The sequence below is a fragment of the Grammomys surdaster genome, unplaced genomic scaffold (genome assembly GCF_004785775.1).
Source record: "Grammomys surdaster isolate TR1022 unplaced genomic scaffold, NIH_TR_1.0 125953, whole genome shotgun sequence".
In the NCBI taxonomy this organism is placed as follows: Eukaryota; Metazoa; Chordata; class Mammalia; order Rodentia; family Muridae; genus Grammomys; species Grammomys surdaster.
In genome coordinates, this window is record NW_021620773.1 from 1,912,909 (window position 1) to 1,928,940 (window position 16,032).

Below are 16,032 nucleotides of genomic sequence, written 5' to 3' on the forward strand. Positions count from 1 at the left end.
TTCTCGTTTGGTCTTTTGAGGCTCTCCAGCGAAGGAAGGATAGAAGGGTAAAGAGGTGCAGAGGTGGTGAGTCCCCAGTTTCCGGGGGAGTGGAAGTGTGACAGAGACACCTCCACACCAGGTTACCTTTCCTACTATCCACTTGCTCTGTTATAAATTGTGTGTGTGGATTTTTGTTTGTTTGTTTTGTTTTCGTGTGAGACAGTGTCTCACTAGGTTTTCTGGCTGGTTTTGAACTCTCTCTCAGTTCTCTTGCCTCAAGTCTCCCCAAGAGCTGGGATTACTGGCACGAAGCACCACACTCAACTCCAGTTACAAATCAGGATGCAATAAACACCTCTGGATAATCTTGCTTCCGCAATCTGATGTGCGGAGGCGTGGGGGTGGGGCGTCCAGGGCTTTGTAGGTAAGCCTCCCACGCATCTGCGAGGAAGGAGGAGGGCTACTTGCTGTGGGAGTGTCTGTGGGTACAGTCGTGGTGTTTTCCATGGCGTGGCCTTATTGTGAGTGGAGGCTTAGGTTTGGGCTAGAATCACTGGTGAAGAAAAGATACAAGCTCTGCCAGAGAACGCTGAGTCCACTCAAAGGGGTCTCCTAAGGGAGGTTCAGGAGGGTCGGCGTGGAGGCAGGTCGGGGCGAGCAGGATGGGACAGGCCTGCTAGGTTTTAGAGCCATCATCAGAGGCTCGCTCCGCACCCCCGGCGTCGGGTGGATTCAGGCCAGGCGCTCGCTTGCCTCATTCGCCCACCTTGCAGCTCGGCCTACGACGCGCGGTTGCGCCAGAAGGTGGCTGTAAAGAAGCTGTCTCGTCCTTTCCAATCGCTGATCCACGCGAGGAGGACGTACCGTGAGCTACGCCTACTCAAACACCTGAAGCACGAGAACGTAAGAGGGCCGGGTGGTGTTGGGACTGGACAAGGGACGCCTCCTGGTGGGGGCGGGAGCGAAGGTGTAGGGGCGGGGCCTTTTGGGGTACGGCCCCCATCTGGGTGGGATCCAGGCCAGCGGGGCGTTGCCTATAGCTGAGCTGTGGTCCTGCCTCGGATCCCTGACCAGGTCATAGGACTTTTGGACGTCTTCACGCCGGCCACATCCATCGAAGATTTCAGCGAAGTGTGAGCGTCTTGGGAAGGCGCGGTAGTGGCCTCGGGAGCTTAGCTGGGGAGGGGGTGGCGAGACAGTGTCCTAACTAACTCCTGATCCTGCAGGTACCTCGTGACCACCCTGATGGGCGCCGACCTGAATAACATCGTCAAGTGTCAGGCACTGAGCGATGAGCATGTTCAGTTCCTTGTCTACCAGCTGCTGCGTGGGCTGAAGGTGGGGCACGTGGGCTCTGGGGTTCCCTCGGACTGCTCTGGGTTGGGGTAGAGCGAGGTGGAGCCTGGGCTCACCCGGTCTGCCCTCCTCTGCAGTATATCCACTCGGCGGGCATCATCCACCGGGTAGGTGCAGCTATGGGCGAGGGTAAGGGTCATCCACTCTGCCTAGGCTCATGGCCGCGCCACACTCATGCCCTGTGCATCCTGCAGGACCTGAAGCCCAGCAATGTAGCGGTGAACGAGGACTGCGAGCTGAGGGTAAGGGTGTTAAGGAGTGCACGGAGAGTGGGGACACACAGAGAGGTAGGTGTCTTACACGATACCCGTGGTCCTCCAGATCCTGGACTTTGGGTTGGCACGCCAGGCTGATGAGGAGATGACTGGATATGTGGCCACACGGTGGTACCGGGCACCAGAGATCATGCTGAACTGGATGCACTACAACCAGACAGGTGCTGTCAACCCTCAAGCAGTGGCCTCGTCCTATTAGGATGGGCTGGCAGTGCTCGAACCATGGTTTAGAGACGGTGATAAAGCAGTGGGGGGTAGGAAGAAAGGCTGAAGGGGAGGAGAATGTGCCCCAGAGTTCTGAGAGAGGGGCAAGGGCTTGGTGGGACCAGTTTTTAGAAAGGCTTCTAATATGATGGGTGTCCTCATACTCCCAGGACAGGGTATAGAGTAAGGTTGGTCTCTTTGGTCCTGGCTATGATGGTCACTGGGCTGGCTCGTTCCTAGGCCCACAGGAAGGACTTGGGGTGGCAGACTGATTGTCTCCTTACTCTTCCCCAACAGTGGACATCTGGTCTGTGGGCTGTATCATGGCTGAACTACTCCAAGGGAAGGCCCTCTTTCCTGGAAATGACTGTATCCTTGGGGAGCAGGGTCGAGCTGGGGTCCCCTTCTTCGGGGTGGGAGTGGACTCTGGCCCTTTTTGGAAGTCTTACCTCTGCCCTCTGCCATATCACATGGGGCTCCCTGTCCTGAGCCACAGCTCCACAGTGTACCAGGGGCTGGGACTGGAAATGCTGGCCACCAGGTGTTTCCTGAGCTAGGTAGACATCGACCAGCTGAAGCGAATCATGGAGGTGGTGGGCACACCCAGCCCTGAGGTTCTGGCAAAGATATCCTCGGAGCATGTGAGTCAGTGGCCGTCCATCTACCCGTTCACTCTCCTGACCAAGCACCAGCTGTGTTGGGGAGGGAGTAGGAAGCAGACAATGGCATCACATGGGGAACATGAACAGGGAGGGCTGGAGCTCGTGCTAGAAACATCCAACCCCTTGAGAAAGAAGCAGGTGAACCAGGAAGCCATTCCAGGTAGCAGAGGCAGTGAAGATAAAACTATCAGTGCCAACAGACTCCCCTGGCTATAGACAGTAAGGCAGGGAAGGATGCTTGGAGCATTTGGCTTTTGTAGGCACCATCTGAAGCCAAGTGAAGGTCTGGAGCCCCCCCCCCCCCCCCAGACATTTTTTGTTTTGTTTTTTTTGAGGCAGGGTTTCTCTGTGTAGCCCTGGCTGTCCTGGAACTCACTCTATAGATCAGGCTGGCCTTAAACTCAGAGATGTGCCTGCCTTTACCTCCTGAATGTTGGAAATAAAGGCATGTGGCACCACTGCTTGGCTAGGGAGGCCCCCCCACCCCAGACCGAGAGCAGGAGTCTGGCTTGCTGGGGCACCTACCAGGCCTGTTGAATGCATCAGAGTGTCTCTCGAAAGGCCTTCTGGCTAGTTTGGGCCAGGAAAATAGAGATTCATTAGCCCTCCAAGCCCTTCTTATGTGTCTCCAGGCCCGGACATACATCCAGTCTCTTCCTCCCATGCCCCAGAAAGACCTCAGTAGTGTCTTCCATGGAGCCAACCCTCTGGGTAAGGATTGGTACTGGGTCTAGGTTGGGCTTCAGAGCCAGCATTGGCTATGGCGCTAAGCCTTACTCACTCCTGCAGCTGTAGACCTCCTTGGAAGGATGCTGGTGCTAGACAGTGACCAGAGGGTCAGTGCGGCCGAAGCCTTGGCCCATGCGTACTTCAGCCAGTACCATGACCCTGATGACGAGCCAGAGGCGGAACCCTATGATGAAAGCGTTGAGGCCAAGGAGCGCACGCTGGAGGAGTGGAAGGGTGAGAGCACAGGGTGGGGGAATGGGAAAAAAAGCAGTGTCCATGAACCTGAGGGCTGCCTTTTCTCAGAGCAAGATTTTACCTGTTTCATGCAAGGAACTCTCCAGAACTTTCCCAGTGGTCTGGGACTAGGGGGTGGGGGGTGGGGGCGGGGACAGAGATGAGGGGGAAACTTGTCTGTGCTCCTGAGTGAGACATGGAAGGGTGTGTGTGTAGCAGAGGTTTGGAGGGCAGCATGGAGCAGACTCAGGTTCTAAGCTTAGTGGTGGATGTAGGTTGGGAAACAAAAGCCGAACATGCTGATGGGGAAACGAGACCGTGGGGAGACAGCAAAACCTCACCCCCTTTTTTTCATCCCCCCCAGAGCTTACTTACCAGGAAGTCCTTAGCTTCAAGCCCCTGGAATCATCACAGCTTCCTGGCACCCATGAAATTGAGCAGTGAGGCATTGCCTGAGTTGGGGAGACCTGAGCCTGTCCCCTTTCCTCAGCTTCCCGGCTTTCCTCAAGAGGTGCCTCTAAGGCAGCCCTGACACTTCACCTGGGACCCCCTTGCCTTGAGAAACTCTACACATACACACACACACACACACACAAATGCACGGATGTGTACATATGCCTGCCATTATGTGTTGGAGTCTGGGCAGTAGTGTTTCTGGACCTACCTTGGTCCACCCAGGTTCTCCTTGGGACCTCCGTGTGTGGGACCTCAGTGTGTCCCTGTCCCTGTCCAGATCTCTTCTGTTCTTGTGGACTATCTGGACTGGGAGGAAGGCAAATGGGGCATGGTCCCTGGAGACTCTGAGGGAGGGAGAGTCACAGTGGTTGGAGATGCTCAACCAGGAAGTGAGTGGCTGAAAGCTGAGGCGGGCCCAGTGCCCCACCCAATTGAGTAGCATTTCCTCTGGGGATGGGAAGGCTGAGACTACCATCAGATTATCTAATCAGAAAAGCCTGCTGAAGTTTTGTGGTAGCCTGTGATATGTAGGCAAATGGGTACAAGTATACACTCTGGTATACGCATCAGAGCAAATGCAGGCATGTGCGGGTGTGTATGAATCTGTTTGTGCCCAACAGCCAGCAGCCATTTCTGGTATGATGCCTGAGTCATTGATACTCTTGCCTCCCCTCCCCCCAAGTTCCTGTCGTCTAATGGGTATTGAGACCCAGCTGTGAACTAGGCCAAGATCCATTAGTTTAAGCAGAGGTAGGGTACAGGATCTGCAGCAGGATCCTAAGTCACGAGGGCACAATGCCAGCTGGGGAGCCGATGATGCTGGGAGTCTAGTCTCAAGGATGCTAGATGGCCAGCACCCACGGATGTGAACTTGGACATTCTTGCCTCGGGACCTTGATGCAAAGCTGACAAATGTCTGTCTGCATTCTACCTCCACCTGCCTTGGTAGCTCTGCAGCTGGAGTGCCGGGGTTTGAGAGTCATCCCTTTTCTCCCCATCCCCCGGAGAGGAGTTGACCAAGTAACTTTTGAGGTAGGGCCCTGTTTGAAAACAATGTTGGGGGTGTGAGTCCTCCCTGAAGAGACGATGATCTCCTGCTATCAGGGACCAGGGGGCTCTGGATGTCAAGTGCCTGCACCGAGAGTGCACAATAAAGGGGTTTCCCTCTTGCTCTTGTTCGTGTGGAAGGCTCCAGATCCCATTGCTTCTACCGTTCCTACTTCCTGGAGGGGTGGCCGGATCTCTGTGCTTGGTACACTTCCTGCTAGTGCCACAGACTTTGCATTTATTGTGCCCCTTGATCACTCAGAGCAGTGGTCATTTCTAGTACTAGCACAGCTTCTTAGAGGGGTCAAGAACCCAGGAGACCAGTGCAGGACAAGACCCACAGGTTAGAAGGAGCAATAGGTGTAATAGCCATAACACTTTGGTCCCTGCTGTTTTATGTACATAAATGATGTACAGGCTTGGCTGTTCCCTTACGGGTGAGGCTGGAGACTGTCCCTGGAGAAAAGGTCTGTTCTTCCTCAGAGATTGGACAGGATATAGGAACTGGGAAATAGCTTTCCTTTCCTTCCTGACTAAGGCGGAAAGGCAACTTTAGCCCAGGATACAGCTCGTGTATCATGTCTATGTCCTGAATCTTGGACCACCAGAGGTCTTAGACTGGCAGCTGGTCCGGGGGGGGGGGGAACCTGGAAGACATGAGCCAAGTCCATTGTTGGGGGATTGGGAGTGGGAACAGACCAAAATACATGGCCCTAGTCCTAAAGCCTGGGCTAGATCAGTCCCCTACAGATAAGGAGGGGAGCTGGGAGCTTTTTTGGGTGATATGGGTGGGTGTCTAGAGTCCTCCCGGGGCACAGAGGGCACAGGATCTGGGCAGATATGGTTTGAGTAGCCCAGAGCTTGCTCTGCTCACTCTTGTCAGTTTGTGGATGTACCATATCACCAGCCCAGGTGTAAAGTTGCTCTGGCTAGCTTTGAGCTGCTGATTCATGGCAGCAGGCAAGCAGGCATGGAGGGAGGGGGAGAGGGTTCTGGGGATCTTGTTACCACTGCTCAAGCCAGTGGGATCCTGGAACTGACTTTGGTTACTCGGCTGTGGGAGGATGTTGGCTTGACCCTCTAGGAGCATCTGGTTCAGGTCTGCACCAGATCCCAGAGAGAAAGCACATGGAAGTATGAAGCTAGAAGCCCACGTGGGATCCTCTCTATCTTTCTGGGGGGCAGGCACACCTTTAGCTCCTTCTGGGCTTTGAAGGCCAAGCTGGACAGCAAGTGCAATAGATAGGCGAGCCCTGTCCAGTGCTTGAAGCAGGCACTCCACATACCAGACTGAGGACAGGGGTGGAACAGAGGTGTAAAGGGGTTCAAGAAGGGCCTATAGGAATATCCCTCTGGCTCCTAGACTAGGAAGTGAGAGCCGGTAGCCACAAACAATGGGGCTGGCGATGCAACCTGAGACATCTGGGAGACAGAACCAAATCCCTCTTCCATAGAGATGGAGGTGAACCGATCAGCCCCAGGGGCGGGGGCAGGGTGGGGGAATCCTTGGGAAAGACGGGGGAGTTGAGCCAGGAACAGGAAACAATTGGGATGGGGTATGATTGGTGTATGGGCAGGTAGACCAGACCTGGGGCTGGGAGTAGAACCTGGTGATCTCAAGTTGTCTAGAATGAGTCTGACGTTCTGGAGGACAGGGAAGGCTGAAATCCAGAGAGGCACCTGCTAGGACCCAAGGGCCAAGAAGTCTAGCGAGGGTATAGGCTGGCCAGGGTGTTTCAACGCCTCCTCTCATCTCAGGTCGAGACTGAGCTATGGGGCAGCTCTCCCCCACAACCCCCCCTTTCCAAGCTTTCCGCCCAACCCCGGAGGCCTCCTCGGGTTTCCGCAGGGGCCGGAGGGCAGGCGGGGGTGTCACGTGCTCAGGGCCCGGGGGCCGGTTGGTCAGTGGGCCGGGAGGGACCACTTAGCCGGCCAGAGACAAGGGTCGGGTAGGAGTTGGCGGTTATAGGGAGTTCAGGGTGGGAACCCCGAGAGAAAAGCCCGCAAAGGAAAATCCCAGAGGCGGGCAGGCGGGTGGCGGGCGCGGAGCACGCCCTGCCACGCAGTGACCTGGGGCGCGCGGGCGGAGCCCCTGATCCCGGGTCGGGTCCTGGGGGCACGGTGCTCCGGCCGGGGATGAGCTCCCCGCCACCCGCCCGCAAGGGCTTTTACCGCCAGGAGGTGACCAAAACGGCCTGGGAGGTGCGCGCCGTGTACCAGGACCTGCAGCCCGTTGGCTCTGGTGCCTATGGTGCAGTGTGGTGAGCGTTTGCCGGGCGGGGCGGCAGGCAGGGCAGGAGGCAGCTGGCGAGTACGGGGCGGGTTCGCTAGCCAAGCCGTCCGCCCCGCAGCTCTGCAGTAGACAGCCGCACTGGCAACAAGGTGGCCATCAAGAAGTTGTACCGGCCCTTCCAGTCGGAGCTGTTTGCCAAGCGCGCCTACAGAGAGTTGCGCCTCCTCAAACACATGCGCCACGAGAACGTGAGTCCAAAGCCCGCCCCAGATGCGGATATTGTGCACTGGCCTCCTCTTATCCTGCCCTCCCCTGTAAATCCTGCCCACTGCCTCTGCTTTCAGGGGCCTGGTACCTCCTACCTAGTTAGCTCCCAGCTTGGGGAAGCTATCAACAGCTTCCAGGAGGAAGGCCGAGGCAGAGCCCAGACCCCTGACTGGCTGACACTACAAGTTCAGCTGCTTGGTTTCACCTTCGGTCCACCTCTACCTTTGCAGCTCAGGCAGTGGTCAGGGTATGGTCTAGGTCTAAGGGTTTCTCGGGTCTCATTCCATACCCTGTCTACAATCAGGTTGGTGGGAGGAGGGTTTTCCTGGAAGGAGCACTTCCTTACCCTACCCTAGGTCCCCCTTTGCCCACCTCCTGAGTCTTCTATTCCAGGCAGACAGGTTCCTAGGCATTCAGGGCAAGGCAGGGTACTCAGAGTTGTGCAATCTTGGCTCTATCATCCCAAAGCCTTGAGTCTCTGGACAAAGGGGTTTAAGAAGCAGAGCATTACTGTCACCATTGAGGATGTGTATTTCTTCCTTCGCATAGGGAAAGCATCTCGGTTCTAGTCCTTACTGAACATGGTTACTCCTGAGCCTCTCGCATCACCATTGCTGGCCATCAGAACATTCCTTTCAGCCAGGGACATTATTATTATTATTATTATTATTATTATTGATATGGTTCTTCCCAAGGCTGTGAGTTCTGTTCCTCCCACTTCTGTTCTCCACAGTTGCCCTAGTCCTGATGTTTAACCCTCCTGGATCATCAGAGTCAATAGCCCCAAGGAAAAAGGAACTCCCCATGGCTAATAGCAAACTACCCCCCACCCCCAGTGCTTCATCATCGCCACTCTTGGCTGATCTGGTGGATGGACACCAGCCTTCCAATGTCTGCTTCTTCACTCCCCAGTAAAGCTGGAAACAGAAAAACAAAACAAAAAACCCAAACAACAACAACAAACCATCCAGTAAGCCTGGCAGCGGTGGCACATGCACTCGGGAGGCAGAGGCAGATGGGTCTCTGTGAGTTCGAGTCTAGCCTAGTCTACAGAGCTAGTTCCAGGACAGCCAGCTTCTACACAGAGCAGAAACCTTGTCTCAGAAAATCCCCAAACCAAAACCAAAACGAAAGCCAAAGCCAAAAAAAAACCAAACCAAAAAAAAAAAAAAAAAAAAAGTAAAAGGCTTTGTTTTCTTGGGTGTAACTACCCCCATCCTCAGAGCCCACAACTTCCACCTACCTACTTATCCTGTAACCTTCTTGACCCAAGAGTTGTGGGCTTCTTCATTTACTCCCTACTTCTTTGCCAGTCTGTGGGTCACTCCTGCCTTGTCAAGAGCCTTTACGCCAAGCTACTGATCTGCTCTCACCTGGCCGTGGTTGCTTTCAGGATGCCTCAATACCTTTTGGGAGGCTGCCCTTGTAACCTATCTCCCCACATGGACCCTGAGGTTTGGACAGGCTGTATGTCCCACGTACACCAGAGATGGGGTTGCCACAGGGCCAGCTCTATCGTCTTTCTCCTTCTCCTCTTCTTCTTCTTCCTCCTCTTCCTCAAGCTCTGGTCCTTGGCTCTGGATCACATTATAAAATGTGACCACAATAAAAAAATAAATGACAAAAGTGGAGAAGTCATAATCCTTTGACGGACCTACCTTGACCTCTGGGACACTATTCCTTATCTATTCTTCGGAGTGCACTCAGCTCACAGGTCACACCTGTGAGTTATCTGTCTCCAGGCCTTTCCTGTCCGTGCTCTTTCCCCTATCTTCGGTCATGACTAAAGTAGTTACCCATCTGCCCTTTACCTCCTGTCTATTCTTGCCTCATTCTGTCATTGAAACTCGGAGGACATATTCAGCATCGTGCCTTTGAACCTTTCCACAGCAGCTCTATGGATCAAAGCCAAGTCTGCCCCTGGGATGGGAGTTTGAAGCCCTCCTTGGGCTTGTTCTGTCCTCTCCTTGAGTCCTCCTTGGCGTGGCCTTTAGCCGCTTGGACTCCCTCTCTGTTCCTTATTCTGGAGGGGTTTTCACTCCTGCTATGGCCCTCAGGTACCTGATCTCTCTTTGCTCACTTACTCAATCCCTCCTGGTGTTTGGGTTTATGAGGCCCTCCTCAGGGAGATCTCCCTTGACTCCGGAGGTCTTGTCCCCTAACCAAGTACAGGGAAGCCAATGTCACATTGTCTATTTGTTGTCCAACTCCCTCAACCAAAACCTGTGTTTTAACTGGTGCTTCTCTTGAACTAGACAGTCAGGGGATGGTCCCAGGTGTAACCTACCTGGTATTTATTCCTCCCAGGGGACCGTCCCCACTTTGGTCTTGGGTCTGCTTCATTGGGAAGAAAAAAAGGGGGTGGGGAAACAGAAGACTAAAGGGGCTGGATTGCTCAGAGGCCTGGAGCCAACCCGGACCTGAGACTGCTCCTCCCCCCAGAGAATCACGGCTGTCAGCATCCAAAAATAGCCTGTGTCTGTGGGCAAATGTACCGGGATGGGGACTGAGCCGACAGTGGGGACAGTGGAGGAGACAAGGATAGTTATGAGAGGGTTTTCTGCCTGGAGTGCAGTGCCACCCTGGGGGTGCGCTGAGGCTTTGCAGCTCGGATGTGCTCTGTATCCTGTCTGCCACTTGTTCCTCAGGTCATTGGGCTACTGGATGTGTTCACTCCTGATGAGACTCTGGATGACTTCACAGACTTGTAAGTGATAGTGGCTGAGTGGGTGGCAGGAAGCTGGGTGGCTTCTAAGTTTCAGCTTAAGGTTCTGGGTCAGGTTGAGGGCTTTCTCCCCGTAGCCCAGTGGTTCTCAACCTTCCTAATGCTGTGGCCTTTTAATACAACTCCTCATGTCATGGTGACCCCCGCAACCGGAAGATTGTTTGGTTGCTACTTCATAGCTGTACTTTTGCTACTGATATGAATTATAATGGAAATGATATGTAGGATATCTGATATGGGGCTCCACAAGGGGGGTCATAGCCCATGTGAGGGATAGGGTGCATGCCCACCCCACTCCTCTTACCACAGTCCTAGACGCTTCTGGGAGCCATGAACTTGTGTGAGTGAAAACTTGTCCACCCTCTATCCACCTGAACATCCCTCTGACCTACGTGCTTTGCAGCTCCAACCCCTGCCCCAGATTCCTGGTTGTCCTATGTGAAGCAGGAGGGGCCTACACAGCTTCTGGGTACTGGCTTCAGGTTCTAAGCTGGTTTGAGGTCTTCTTCCCATGACCCAAGTGAGGGCTGAGATGCGTACTGCTTGTTCATGTCTCCCCATAACCCCATGTACTGTTGGTACCCTGGATGCTGGCATGCCCTGGCAAAGCCAAATTGTCTCCTTCTAAGCCTGACATTTGGGCCCTCACAGTGCCTGAGGTATCGGTAAACTAAATGATCTGAGGTGCCAGCGTCAGGTGTAGCCTTAGCTGCTCACCTGGCATGCGATGCCCTTCAGTTGGGAATTTTAAAACCTCGAGGTGGAGTGTAGTGGCACACACACTTGTAATCCCAGCATTTGGGAGATAGAGCTAGGAGGGTCAGGATTCCAAGGCCATTTTAGCCTGCATGAGACCCTGTCTCCAAAAACAAAAGCCAGGGCTGGAGAGATGGCTTGGCGGTTAAGACCACTGACTGCTCTTCTAGAGCACCGAGGTTTGATTTCCAGCGCCTATCTGGTAGCTCACAGCTTCTGCAACTCTAGTCCCAGAAGAGTTGATACCACCTTTTGGTCTCCATGAGCACTGTACATGCGTGGTCCACAGATACATGTGAAGGCAGGGCATCCATGCCTGTAAAAAGTAAAATAAAAACAAGCCGGGCGTTGGTGGCACACGCCTTTAATCCCAGCACTTGGGAGGCAGAGGCAGGCGGATTTCTGAGTTCGAGGCCAGCCTGGTCTACAGAGTGAGTTCCAGGACAGCCAGGGCTATACAGAGAAACCCTGTCTCGAAAAACCAAAAAAAAAAAAAAAAAACAAGAGACGGCTGAGTGTAGTGGTGCAAACCTTTAATTCCAGCACTTAGACCGCAGAGCTCTCCGTGAGTTTCAGGTCATTCTAGTCTACACGGTGAGTTCCAGGCCAGATGGGACTGCAGAGTACGACCTTTCCTCAGAAAAACAAACAAAGAGCCCCCAAACCCAAACAAAATAACCCTGACATGCAGCCCGCTCCCTGCTTGCCATTCTGGAAAAAGGGGATGTGGGCATGGGTTGAGAAGGTGTGATGGGCCAAGGACAGGCATGGCCAGAGGGTGGGTTGGGGCCTAGCATGGCATGGTGGGGGTACAGATATCATTGGATGGTAGGACCCCCCCACAGCTAGTGATGAATGGGTGCTACAGAGTAACGCTTCAGTGGCACCTGCTAGGGTCGGGCCTTGAAAAGTTGTGAACTGAGCCCTTGGCTGCATCCTCTGCTTCCTTCCACAGCTACCTGGTGATGCCATTCATGGGCACTGATCTGGGCAAGCTCATGAAGCATGAGACTCTGAGTGAAGACAGAATCCAGTTTCTTGTGTATCAGATGCTGAAGGGGCTGAAGGTAGGCTGTGCTGAGGTGGCCATAGAGAGGTGGGTGGAGCTCCCTGCTTGGACAGGGTGGGGCTCTGTGGTTTGGAGTACCTCAAGCTGATGACTGCTGAACTCTCTCTTTCCCACAGTATATACATGCTGCTGGTGTCATCCACAGAGTGAGTCCTGGTGTGGCTGGGAGATTGCCCATCCGCTTCTCTCCAGCTATACAGACAGACGTGCTCAACCCCAGTGCCCATTGCTTAACTGTAAAGGGCAAGGAAGGGCTGTGATGGGCATGCATGTAATCCCCAGCTTTCCCTGGGGACTCAGCCCCTCTGCCCTTACCCAGAGGACCTGGGCCAATTTTGGTGGTCCTAGTAAAGTGCTGTCTGGCCCCTGCTCTGGCAGGTGGGTCATAGTGGCCACCTCTCTTCTCTCAGGACTTGAAGCCTGGCAACCTGGCTGTGAATGAAGACTGTGAGCTGAAGGTATCCCTGGGAGGGGAGGATGGCCAAGACAGGGGATAGGGGTCCCTTCCACCCCTTCCACCAACACCCTCAACAGGCCTGCTTGATTTTTGGTCTAGGCAAAGGGACAGAACTCAGACATTTGGGCAGAGGCTTAGCAGCTATTAGGCAAAGGGTGGATGATATCCCTAGTCACTCAGGGCTCCTAAAGGTGATTAGGGGATGGTGAAATGGAGAGAAACCCTCAGAATTTTCTCCTGAGGTGGGTAGGACCAGCTGCACTGACCATAGGGAGAGTCCTGGGGGCTCAAGACCAAAGGGTGGCAAAAAAGTCCAGCGTGGAAACCTCAAGCCCAGCTCTCTTAGGGTCTTCTGGACCACATTTGGTCTATCCTCCCTGGACCATGTTTGGTCTATCCTCAGTGTACTAAGCTCCACCTCCCTGGACCATGTTTGGTCCATCCTCAGTGTCTAACTAAGTTCCACCTCCCTGATACTTCTTTAGATCCTAGACTTTGGCCTTGCCAGGCAGGCAGACAGTGAGATGACAGGATATGTGGTAACCCGGTGGTATCGGGCACCAGAGGTCATCTTGAATTGGATGCGTTACACGCAGACAGGTAAGAGGCTATCCAGAGATTCCAGTGCATGCCACCCACATTCACACATTCATTTTATTTTTAAATTATTTCTGTAGCATCGGGGATGGAACCCAGAGTTTTATTCATGCTAGACAAGTGCCCTGTCATTGAGCTACATGTCTTCCTTCCTTCCTTCCTTCCTTCCTTCCTTCCTTCCTTCCTTCCCTCCTTCCCTCCTTCCCTCCTTCCCTCCTTCCCTCCTTCCTTCCTTCCTCCATTTCTATAATTTTTTGAGAAAGAATGTGTGTGTGTAAATTTTTTTTTTTTAGGTTTTTCGAGACAGGGTTTCTCTGTGTAGCCCTGGCTGTCCTGGAACTCACTCTGTAGACCAGGATGGCCTCAAACTCAGAGATCTGCCTGCCTCTGCCTCCCAAGTGCTGGGATTAAAGGCATGTGCCACCACTGCCTGGCATGGTTTGGTTGTTTTGAAGGCAGGGCCTTACTATGTAGCTCTGGCTAGTTCCAGAACTCACTATGTAGACCAGCCTGGCCTCAAACTCACAGAGATCCACCTGCCTCTGCCTCTGCTTTATTGTTTGTTTATTTATTTATTTATTTATTTATTTAGGGATCCTTCGTAGCCCTGGCTGCCCAGGAACTCACTGGGTAGACCAGACTGGCCTTGAATCCACAGAGATCTACCTGTTTCTGCCTGTTAAAGGCTGTATTACCATGTCCATCCCCTTCTTAATTTTTATAAGAACTTATTTTATTGTTTTATATGTATAAGTACTCATCTGCATATATCTATACATCACCTGTGTAGTTGGTGCCTGTAGAGGCCAGAAGAAGGCATTGGGTTCTCTAGAACTGGAGTCACCGGTGGTTGTGAGCTGCCATGTAGGTGCTGGAAACCATGGAAACCAAACCAAGGACTTCTGGAATAGCATCCCGTGGTCTTAACCAATTAACCACCTCTAGCTCCCTTCATCTCTCTCTCTAGAGAGTCATTTTAAGGCACAACCACTGGGAGGTTAGTGAGCTGGGGTGGGACTCGGCCACCCTTCTTAATGACAGCCTCTGCTCTGTGCCTGTGTGTATGCCTCCTTGTCACGTATACTTGTCTCCCGTGTGTGGTGTCTTGTGTGTCCCCCTTCTCTTGGCCTTCATGATTATGAATGCCACTCTCTCGTGTGGGGCACTGATGGGACTTCTCAGTGGACATTTGGTCCGTTGGCTGCATCATGGCAGAGATGATTACTGGAAAGATCCTGTTCAAAGGCAATGACCGTATCCTTCTATGTAGCGCATCCTTTGACTTCAGACAAGGTGTGGGTGGGTGTTGGGTGGGCCACTCTCTGCCCTTGCATTGTATTCCTGACCTTGGTACAGACCTGGACCAGCTGAAGGAGATCATGAAGGTCACAGGGACGCCCCCTCCTGAGTTTGTACAGAAGCTACAGAGTGCTGAGGTCAGTGGGGAGTGGGTGGTGGGCTGGACTTGGGCTTGAGGGCTGGACTATCACCCTTCTTCCCTCACAGGCTAAGAACTACATGGAAGGCCTCCCTGAGTTGGAAAAGAAGGATTTTGCCTCTGTCCTGACCAACGCAAGCCCTCAGGGTAGGGTTGGATGGGGTGAAGGTCTCAGGCTACTGGGTGAGTTTGTCCTCTCCTGTGGTTTGGCCTGACTTGCTCTTCCCACAGCTGTGAGTCTCCTGGAAAAGATGCTGGTGCTGGACGCGGAACAGCGGGTGACAGCAGCTGAGGCATTAGCCCATCCGTACTTTGAGTCCCTTCAGGACACTGAGGATGAGTCCAAGGCCCAGAAATATGATGACTCCTTTGATGATGTAGACCGGACCCTTGAGGAGTGGAAGCGTGAGTATGGGTTCCACACAAAGTCTGTGCCCCGTGTGGATGAGCTTCTGCCACTCCACCCTGCACCGGGTTGCAGGTCAGATAAGAGCTTGGGAGGTCAAAGGGTATTGTGAGGCAGTTGACTTCTGGCTAGGGCAGAATGTAGCGGTTAAAGGTTGTCCTTTGCAGGAACTCCGAAAAGGCTGGCGTGTGATGGATCTGGAGAACTATGGAGAACTATGGAGCATCTGTGTGTGCTCTGTGCCCTTGGCTTACTAAGTCCTTGGCCTTTCTTTCCCCAACCCCTGTATTGCCCAGCATCCTCTTGTCTAGACCACACTGGAGCTCTCTCTACCACCACCTGTCCATATAACTTCTCACACCTTTAAAATTTATCCTTATCTCTCCTTACTCCTTTTCAGGTCCTCTCCTGAAACAACTGTATCTTCCCTATGTTCTGCCCATGGAAGACGGTCTATTCCCATGAAGGCCCAAGGGCCCAGCTTTTCCCTCTCATCTCCAGCCCCACATCCTTCCATAGCTATGTGCCAAACCTCCAGGTTCTGGGCAGAGTGTCCTCTGCTTGAGAACTGGCCTCAGAGAAGCCTTCTCAGTTTGCCTACTGTTCCCTGGGCTGCAACTAGCCTCTGGTGTTGGCTCCAGACTGGCAGGTCCAACCTGGAGAGCAGGGAGGTCTGAGGGCATGTCCACTGGGACATGCTATCCCTGTCCTGTCTGCCTCAGACCCCCCAAGCCCTGTTCTTGCACCCTGGTGTTGGAAAGACTGGATGGGTTGAGGTTCTTGAATCATGTCCTGAAAGTCCTGGCAGGTGTTCTTCCCTTCTGTGTCGTCCTGTGCTTATGAGTTTTGTTCTGTGTGATGAAACCCTTCTGTTGCTAAACAAAATGACTCCCCTAACCACGGGCCACAAGATCCGTTCTGTGGTCTCCATCTACACACTGTGGCTGGGTGCTTTTGCTTTCACCATAGACCACAGGGGACACACAACTAAGCCCTCGAGTAGGCAGGCTCACACACTTCTTTCTTCTCACTTCCTTTTTTTTTTTTTTGAACACAAACCCCTCCCTCTCTCAACACAAACCTTTCTTCTTCTTCTTCTTCTTCTTCTTCTTCTTCTTCTTCTTCTTCTTCTTCTTCTT

At 53.3% G+C, this 16,032-nt stretch overlaps 2 protein-coding genes across 2 annotated transcripts in view; both read left to right on the forward strand.

Annotated features, from left to right (window-relative positions):
• The first annotated feature begins 365 nt into the window (after positions 1–365).
• On the forward strand, positions 366–5,080 carry Mapk11 (mitogen-activated protein kinase 11). Its single transcript, XM_028753708.1, has 12 exons — positions 366–383; positions 682–885; positions 1,057–1,115; positions 1,209–1,320; positions 1,416–1,445; positions 1,533–1,580; positions 1,660–1,774; positions 2,115–2,186; positions 2,379–2,458; positions 3,112–3,190; positions 3,269–3,442; positions 3,807–5,080. Exons 1-12 carry the CDS (start codon positions 366–368, stop codon positions 3,884–3,886), a joined length of 1,071 nt encoding a protein of 356 aa, XP_028609541.1. The 3' UTR covers positions 3,887–5,080.
• Positions 5,081–6,849: 1,769 nt separating this feature from the next.
• Mapk12 (mitogen-activated protein kinase 12) overlaps positions 6,850–16,032 on the forward strand; it is a 10,130-nt gene continuing 947 nt past the window's right edge. The window contains exons 1-11 of the mRNA XM_028753656.1: positions 6,850–7,206; positions 7,297–7,426; positions 10,094–10,152; positions 11,882–11,993; positions 12,112–12,141; positions 12,406–12,453; positions 12,938–13,052; positions 14,232–14,303; positions 14,406–14,485; positions 14,556–14,634; positions 14,719–14,892. Of these exons, the coding sequence (XP_028609489.1) occupies positions 7,082–7,206; positions 7,297–7,426; positions 10,094–10,152; positions 11,882–11,993; positions 12,112–12,141; positions 12,406–12,453; positions 12,938–13,052; positions 14,232–14,303; positions 14,406–14,485; positions 14,556–14,634; positions 14,719–14,892 (1,024 nt within the window). The 5' untranslated portion in view covers positions 6,850–7,081. The remainder of the gene's footprint in view (positions 7,207–7,296; positions 7,427–10,093; positions 10,153–11,881; positions 11,994–12,111; positions 12,142–12,405; positions 12,454–12,937; positions 13,053–14,231; positions 14,304–14,405; positions 14,486–14,555; positions 14,635–14,718; positions 14,893–16,032) is intronic.